The sequence below is a fragment of the Cebus imitator genome, unplaced genomic scaffold (assembly GCF_001604975.1).
Source record: "Cebus imitator isolate Cc_AM_T3 unplaced genomic scaffold, Cebus_imitator-1.0 Scaffold45, whole genome shotgun sequence".
Taxonomy (NCBI): Eukaryota; Metazoa; Chordata; class Mammalia; order Primates; family Cebidae; genus Cebus; species Cebus imitator.
Window position 1 is genome coordinate 14,170,598 of NW_016107360.1, and position 9,405 is coordinate 14,180,002.

The 9,405-nt window shown below is 42.2% G+C and overlaps 1 protein-coding gene across 1 annotated transcript in view; it reads left to right on the plus strand.

Annotated features, from left to right (window-relative positions):
* PLEKHA8 (pleckstrin homology domain containing A8) overlaps positions 1-9,334 on the plus strand; it is a 62,655-nt gene extending 53,321 nt beyond the window's left edge. Inside the window, exon 13 of the mRNA XM_017527087.2 lies at positions 7,397-9,334. Within this exon, the coding sequence (XP_017382576.1) occupies positions 7,397-7,473 (77 nt within the window). The 3' untranslated portion in view covers positions 7,474-9,334. The remainder of the gene's footprint in view (positions 1-7,396) is intronic.
* The last annotated feature ends 71 nt before the right edge of the window (positions 9,335-9,405 follow it).

Below are 9,405 nucleotides of genomic sequence, written 5' to 3' on the forward strand. Positions count from 1 at the left end.
TTTTTTGAGACAGTCTTGCTCTGTCACCTAGTCTGGAGTGCAATGGCACAATATCAACTCACTGCAACCTCTACTTCCTGGATTCAAGGGATTCTCATGCCTCAGCCTCATGAGTAGCTGGAATTACAGGCATGCACTACCATGTCTGGCTTGTAATTTTAGTAGAGATGGGGTTTCACCATGTTGCCCACACTGGTCTTGAGCCTCTGGCCTCAAGTGATCCACCCGCCTCAGTCTCTCAAAGTGAGATTACAACTTGAGCCAACGTGCCCAGCCCCAATTTCTACAGTTTTTATGAAATTTCTTAAAACCTAAACAGAAGGTCATTTTGAAGCATCAGATAGCCTCTGGAATGGCCTTGCCCTCTGGGTGTTTTAAGCATTCAAGAAAGACTGGCTCCTTTCAGAGGTAGCTATGTTCTTTGACTTGGTTTAATTCTATTTTCAGAGACACTAGATGTACACCAATTAGTAGATTAATTTTCTAAGCATAATGTTTCGGTGGCTGTGTGTTTAATTAGATGACATCAGTAAGAGACACTTTGTTGCCTAAATCACTTGATGCCAAAGTAGTGTTGAACCTGTCAGGTTTTCCTTCTCATAGACTTCTTTGTGGATATTAGGATACCTACAGATATGTATGACTGGCATTAGAGAGCTATCCTGTCTACCTCCTTCTCAGGGAATCTTCCCACTATTGCCCACTTGAGCCCTCTCCAGCCATCACTTTAAACACAACAGCAGAGTCCATTAGAATTGAGAATGGGAGGGATTGAAAGAAGAGAGAAAGAGAAGTGTTGAGTGGTAGGTGCTTGAGCAAAAGGCTCAAGTAGAGTTGGGGCTGGGGTGGCCATGTAGGGCCATGTGCAAGAGAAGGAAGAAGAAAAAGCTGGTAGAGAGAAAGAATGGTATAGGCACACTGAGAAGCACTGATGCAGAATCATGTCGTAGTCAAGGACACCAGCAAAGTTTCCTTGAAGGCTGGTTTCCCTTTCCTAGTTCCAGCTCTCTGGAGGCCCTTGTTCCTTGCCCTAAAGTTCCTCTTCTTGAGAAACCTGTACCTTTACAATACACTGCCTTGACCTTTTTACTTGTACTAATTTTAATGGGCTACTATCCCTTGAGATGATCACTGTGACAAGCTCATCTGTCATTCCACACTGAATATAGGCAAATCTTAAAGCAAACCCAAATGAGATGTTGAGGAATCACCACGACCATCATTCTCACTGTGTAAGAATGGAAGTGCCTTTCAGGCCTGAAGTCAGTCTGTATGGGCTTTGCTTATTCTAAGTTATGAGTAGTACCCCACTAAACCCAAGGATGTTTTTCATAATGGCTTCTTACAAATCTGAAATATCCGTACCACTGGAGCAGGCTTTGTAAGGACTATCTACCTCTGGCCTCTCTGTGCCTACGTGGAGGAGTGTGCTCAGGTGGGAGCAATATTAAGGGAGTCGATTTCTGTTCTTCATCTGTACGCTCTGGGGTGCTTATACCCTCTGCTGTCTAGAGGATGAACAGAGCTGGCTTTAGAACATGTTTGGATGTCTGTCCCAACTTCCAGTGGATAGAGGAGTACAGCTGCCTTGTGGTCATGAGGGTCCAGCTGAGGAGAAGGGAGTGTGGCTGCGCACGCCACTTGCTGTTAGCTCCAGAATCTGCAAGTACTGGTGCATTTTCTGTTCTACCATCACTCTGTGATAACCTAGACAAACCTGGAATATCTGTGCTCATCTGTGCTATAGTAGAGAAACCAAAAGAGCAAGAAGAAATAGAATGACCCTAGAGTTGATATTTTTATTTGTTCTTACACTCATGTGGGTACGTTAGAAGAAATGCTCTTTTATGATAGGAGCACATGTCCTATGTGTGTGTCCACATGCACTCACACACATCCTGCCACTGCTGTTAGCATCGTCCTTCTCTCCAGAGGCACGAAATGGAGATAACCACCTTTGGAGCACTGTGGTTCAGGCTGATGGAGAATAGATGAACGATGATGTTCTGACATCAGGACTGAGGACACAGACCATGTTTGGGATGGTTGGCCATATGAATGCATCATCCTCAGAGAACAAAGTTGTCACATCTTTGCTGACACTTGTGCATGGCCAGTTTTAGGACCTTTTACTTTGGCTTGAGAGTCCAGCTTGTTGGAAAGGTTTTTTAGATATTGTGAAGTCAAACCTGCTTCAGAGTCTTTTATGAGATCACCTTAGACAGTGAATTCCCTCATCCTCCTTTTCCCCTGATCATTGTGCTTCAGTGACCAATCCTCTTCCCCAGAGTTCTGTGGATCACTGGGGCAGATGAGATGATTCTCCACTTTGTCCTGATTTAGACCTGGCTCTATGCTCTCCTCCCTACAGATAACCCTTCAATTATACTTCAAGCGCCGGTCACTCGCCTGGGCTGTGGTCTCGGAACACCAATCTAGACCCACCTGCCTCCTGATCATCCCTTAGATACCCTACCTTCACCTGAAACCCCAAAGCCAAACTTGGTTGCACCTAAAGCTTTTCCATCCAAGTCAGTTGAGTCATCATTATTCTAGTCTCTCAGGGAAGAAAGCTGCACACTCTGAACTCTTTTCTCACTTCCTCACTATACCTGCTGTGTCAGCAAGGCCTGCCTCAGCCTCCATACTCCACTGCTGTGCACAGCTACAGCCTGATCTCTGGATTCTCTGCTCTTCAACCTGCCATGGCCTTCCAAACCCGAAAATGCTCCCTATGACTCTATGCCAGGCTTTAAGTCCCTTCACAAACTTGATATGCCCTTTTCTCTTTCTTATTCCTGGAAGCCCCTCAAAATCTTCCCAGACTCAGTCAGTCTCCACTATGGATTTTACCTCTAAACATCCCCTGCATTTCTAAATGATACTTTCTGAATTAGAACTTAGGGATGGGAAGTGTGACTTCGAGATAACTGGACTAATTCATTGATGTTATATTCTGGTTGTTGGTGTAACCACCTCTCTCAGTAAATCATGAACTTTACCTTCAAGTCAATGTGCCCCGCACCTGAGAGTGCCTTCCTTATACGTGGTAGAAATCCTAAACTGTCTTAGGAGTTGGGCGTCACTGCCAATGTGCTTTGTGATTCTTTCAGATGTGTTAGCCAGCTAGATAAATATATTTTTGAAGCAAAACTATACACTTCTATTCCCTCCTGCTTCCTTGGCTGTTCAAGAAATACTCTGAATGACTGACCACTCAGAGTATAAATAATTTATGTGTTTTTAATATTTTGTCTTTGTTAATGCACATGCAAAATGTTTGTATTTTATAGGTTCTTACATGTATCAAATTATGGACTATAAGAATGCAAAGTTCAGCTCATGGTTCTTATCCTGTTTGTGTAGTAGAGTCACTGGAAGGACTCAAAAAACAAGCAAGTAAGTTAAAAAAAAAAAAAACCACATCTGGGCATTTCCCAGACCACTTAAATCAGGCTTAGGAATGTGGCCTGTCACTGATGTTACAGTTTCCCCAGTGATTCTAATGTGCAGCCCAGAGTGAGGACCTCCAGAGCTGCTGGTTTAGTCCTTTTAGTCCACAGTAAACTCAGTTATACTGTTTAGTCCATAGTATAATCAAAATTATACTGTGGGATCTTTTAGGATAAATATGGCCAGATCACAGACCCTTCATCCCCTAAAGCTGAACATAAAGAACCAGAATAAATAAAAAATTCAAAAAGTAAAACTCAGTTAAAAAAATTCACTAGCAATCAGGCAATGGAAGGAGCCCAACCTTGTCCTTGTGCCTTAAACTTCAAAAGATGATAGTCAATCAAAAAGACCAGATTTTTCTCGTAAGAAAGAATAGTTCCAAATCCCCCTCACTACTGGGGAATTTGCAAGATGCAGAACTCTCATTGAAATTTCAGGTTTTGGAAAGTTAATTGGTGTGTAGGGGCAGGATGAGTATCTTTATCTCTTCCTTCTTTTGAGTGGGGATGTTGTAGGTTGGGGTGGGGGGGGTAGTGGGAGGGAGTTTGCTTGGGAGAGATGGGTAAAACAGAGGATGAATTAGGGACTGGAACTAGCTCATCCTTGAATTAGGAGAAAAACCCACATTCCAAAGGCTGTGTCCCCTATACAAGTAGTAGATATGTCTCCTCTCCATTCAGAATTCACTCTGGTTCAAGACTTAATGCAAGTATTGGAAGACAGAGCAGAGTCCAGTCCTCTAGTAAAAGCCTCTATACACAGCTCCTTCCTTCTCCATACAGAATAAAGACGTGAAGAGGCTGAGGTCATATTTGGCTCGTACACATTGATGTGGCTCTGCTGGTTATTAAAATATCAAAATACTTCCACACCATGACAGAAAGAATCACTTATCCAAGTGTCTCATGCTGTTCTGGCCCCCTCTCACAAGAAGCCCCCTACTCCAGATCACCCTACAGACTAGCAACTACAGGAGTAACGTGGCCCAGAGCTATGACCAACCTCTGTTCTGTCGACTCAATGTCAGTGTCATGTTGGTGCTTAGATATTTTCAATGTCATCTATTGGTAAAGTATATAGAACACAAGCCTAGAGGGGAAGAGAAATAGATGCCAAATAAGATGAGAAATATGTCAAGGAGAATACACCGACACTGTATGAAAACAAATACATGGTCTGAACAGAGCTGCTCACCTTAAACATGAGCAAATGTAAGTAAGATGGCCTGGCAACTATGTGAGTGTGCTACAGCCAGGAAGCGGGCGGGGTGGAGTGGGAAACAGATGAAACCAATATGGAAAAAAAGCTAGCCCAAGAAACCAAAGTTCCCACAGGTGTGTTGTGCTCTCAGAGAACTTAGAAAACACGAACTCAATAAAACAAGCACTCTGGAGCTTGTGAAACAACAGAATGAGATAAGGCAGATGGCAGAGATAAGAAAACGTCACTAAAATATAGAACAAATGAAATTAGAAATCGCAAGAAACATGGTTGAAAATGGAAGTGATAATAGAAGAAAAGGCTTGAGATGATGCAGTGAATGAAGAATTTTAAAAACAGAGATTCGAGTAATTCCTGAAAGGATAAATGTAGGAGTATCAAGATATTCTGACAAGCATAATTGGTGACCAAAAATAAAAGGTAACCAAAAAAGTACTTGGAGATAAAATACTGGAAATTTTTCCTGAAATGAAGGATTGAATCTTTAGATTAAGAGTGCACTGCCCGGGCGTGGTGGCTCACGCCTGTGATCCCAACACTTTGGGAGGCCAAGGCAGGCAGCTCACGAGGTCAGGAGATCGAGACCACCTTGGTCAACACGGTGAAACCTCGTTTCTACTAAAATACAAAAAACTAGCTGGGCATGGTGGCGTGTGCCTGTAGTCCCAGCTACTCCAGGGAGTGAGGCTGGGGAATCGCCTGAACTCGGGAGGAAGAGTTTGTAGCGAGCCGAGATCACGCCACTGCACTCCAGCCTGGTGGCAGAGCAAGACTCCATCTCAAAAAAGTGCAGTATGTTGTCATAAATCCAACAGAAAACACTTGACACCAAAACATATCCTGAAGATACTGAACTTAAAGAATGAAGAAAGAATTCCCCACCAAGCAGAAAAAGCAAGTCACCAAGGGGCCTCAAACTTCCTTTCCACAGGATTCCATGACAGGAAACAATGGAGGAATATTTCCAAAGTTCTGAGTAGGAAAATATAATGACTCAACTGTATTATTGCCAAACAAGTTGTCAAATATAATGTCAAGTTCTCTTAAGCAGGTAAGAACTCAGAACACAATACCCAGGTGCCCTTCTTAAGGCAGCCATTTGATAGGAAAGATGAAGCAAATAACTCAATGATGGATGAGCTGGTAGAAAAAAAACTGGTGGTGAACCAAGATCAAACTGGAAATTACAGTCTCAATATAGATATAGATTATAAATATTACAAATCCTAAGATAGCTAATAAATTGGGAATGGGAGAAGGGAGGCTATAGGAGCCTAATGCCCTCTTATTTTCATAGCAGAGAGTTGATGCAGTCTAAACTTTTTCAGAAACACATAATTCCTTAAATTTTTTGGTAATCTTAAATAAACGTTTCTAAAAAGAAATAACCTATTCAGTAATTGTTTCAGTTCACTTTAGTTTCTTATCTTAAATACAAGCAAATTAGCTGAATACTGTTTATTTAAAAATATAGGATTTGCCTCTACACAGAGAGATACTTATCTTGATACTTAGGAGTATCTTGATACTTATCTCTCTGTGTAGAGGCAAATCAAGAATGATATCACCTAAAGTAGATGGTGATTATTTTTATGTGGGTATTGATTTTGTTTTACTCTTTTTTATGTGTGCTTTACTATATTGCTTGACTTTTGTTTGATACCCATGATATCTTGTTATTCTCAAATGGAAGATGGGGAGCGTTATTCTAAAAACAAGGTTAAAAAATCATTGTGGAGTATGGTGGACCCCTGGCAGGTGCTGCTCCTTATAATGACATTTGCTTCATAACTCCTATCAAGGTACTTTAAAATTTCTAGCTTTATTTCACCACACTTTTTTTTCACTGATAATTTTTCTTATAAGCTGCTATTCCTTTACCCACATGAAGCTATTGCTCATCTAAATATTCCATTTTATACAACCCATTAAGTGTTGGGACATTCTTTGGGGCTAAGGGGAAAGACTGAATGCCAGTATGATACCTAGGGACTTGCCCAGTACATCTGAAACAAATGAAAAAATGAGGGAAAAAAGCCATTTGGAGTGGTTGACAGTCATCTTACAAGAAGCCAGAAAGACTCTTAGCAACATGGGGATTTTGCACATGAATTGGCTGCAGTTCACCAAAGGAACTGAAAGATTTCTTTCTTTGTGCTTCTGTGAATTTGGAAATGAAATGTCAATCCTTTCCCTGCCCAAGTTGCTGGGCCATAGAGCTTTAGTTCAGGATTAGCTTATGCTGATCAAACCCAACCAGCCGGAGATGGCAGATGAGAGAATGCAGCAGTAAACTTTATTCTATACACGTTTGTTTTAAGGACCATTCAGCCTTATGTTCGTAGAAACCCATGGAAACCCTGTATTCTCTTGTGGCATGTGTGCAAGCAACTTGGGACCCTCTCTCTGTGTGTCACACAAGATTTCTATAAAATCCTAGATCCTCAACTTGATCAGTCTGAAAAGATGATCACAGGATTATGGAGCTGGCGGACTCCTTCATTCATAGTGGGAGTCATAGTAGCTATTGCCAAAGATTGTTATAAGAATCAAGATGGGAATTGTGCAGTGTGTAGCGCACGGCAAGGGCTACAAAAATGGTGGTGGAAATAATAGTCATTGTTACTGTTTGAAAGGAAAGTATGGCTCCATCATGCCTGGAATTTTCCTGGCAGAGTAACCCTTTCCTTATTTGGTCCACTTGTCCCCGCTCTCACAGAAGATTCACTGCTGCCCCTAGTATCCCCGCTTTTCACTGTGTGTCACCACACCTTCAAGAAGGAGACCCTCATCTAATCATATCTGTATGTGAATGTGGTGCTACCTCTTCCTTGCCTGAACCCCAGAGCCAGTTGCAGTGCTTCACAGCCGTATCCCAGTTGGAGGATTCCAGAAGAATGGCTAACTGAGCATTAGGGTGCACCTGACACTCTTCACAGGACCCCACTCTCCATATTCCAGAGGATATTTATTTTTCTGCCTTCATCTCCTCTCCCCTTATTCTGGAACATACTCTTATTCCTTTGAATGAACTACCTTCCTTACTCTGAGCTCTGTTTGGGCTGCCAGTCACAGTCCCCAGGCCTCTGGTCACAGTGTGGGCATGTGATCCAGTGGGCCCATCTTGGGACTTCCCTGGGACTATATATTTAGAGACTGGGAGGATCCTTTTCCCCTAGGGTTAAAGCGAGATTGAGAGAAAGAGAGGACAGAGATTTGATGTTAAGCCCTTAATCAAATCATGCCTGGGGCCACCTCCATGCTTGCTTTTTTTAGTTATGTAAGTCAGTAAGTCCCACTTTATTTAATGCTCATTGGAATTAGGATTCTATCACTTGTAACCAAAAGAAGCCTAATAAGTTTTCAAATAAATCCAAGATATTTGCCTTTGGTCAGGTTACCAAATTTTCTCTCAATGTTTTCCTCCTCTGCATAATATATGGACAAGTTATTTTATAGTGAGGTTAACAGAAGAAAATTGAGAAATATGCCTAAACTGGGGCCAACTGGGGTCCAATTTCAGTTATAACTATTTTGTCTGCTGCAGCACCGGGACACTGGAATGTTAGCTTTTAATTCTTTCCTAAATAACAGTAATAATTATGAATACTTAACATACTGCAAAGCACTGTGTGAAAAACTTTATATAGATTCTCATTTAACCCTGAGAGTAACTGTGAAGTGGACACTAGTATTAGCCCCATTTATATGTGAGAAGAAGACTTGGAAACGTTGCTTGTCATGTTCAAGGTGGGTAAGAACGCGTGTGGGAGGTAGGACTGTGAGCCCAGACAGGCTGCCCCTAAGCCCACAGCCTTACCACTGTGTGGCTATGTCCTGTGATGTAAGACAGACCAGAGGCTGGAATCAGACCATGGGTCAAATCCCAACACTGCCATACCCTCACTGTGGGGCTTTCAGCATGTTAGTTAATGTCTCTGGATTCACTTTCTCCTCTGTAAACTGAGATAATGAGATTGCACAACCCTGCTCATAAGATTCTTGCAAGGATTTAATGAGGCAGGGGATGTCAGTCACCTGGCATGTTGCCTTACTCTCCTGGACAGGCAAAAGCTTGGTGTTTTCATCATGACCCACTTCCTAGTCTCCTAAGCTCAGCTGCCTGTTGTATGCATGCATGGGTACTCAGCTCCAGGCAGCTCCTGCTTCCTTCTCATCTTCCGGAGTGTGAGCGTGGAAACCATGTTGGACTTGGAATGGTCAGATTGGACTCTGGTCCTGCCGTTGCAGTTTACAATCTGGGTCACCTTGGAAAAATCCTTTAAACCCTTGATCCTTTGTTTCCTCGTCAGTAAGACTGAGATGGTGTTGTTATGAGGATTATCTGAGATGACACGTTGCTAACATAGAGCACTGTGCCTGGCACATGGCTAGTACTAGTTAAGTCATGATGATGGAATGCATAGGGGACATATGTACCTGTTTCTGACAGATAGTTAATTCCTTTTCAGCTCACTCTAACTGTACCTAGACACAAAGGAAATTACATTATCAGAAGGGACATCTTTAGACTATTCATAAATGTCATCACTCATACTTAATGTCTTTTAAGTTCCTTTTAGTTATTTGGTTTCATCTGCTAAATATTAGGGTTTGGTAGGAGAGCAAGTTTTTTATTTATTTATTTTTTTTAAGATGGGGTTTCACCATGATGGCCAGGCTGGTCTTGAACTCCTGACCTCAGGTGATCCACCCACCTCAGCCTCC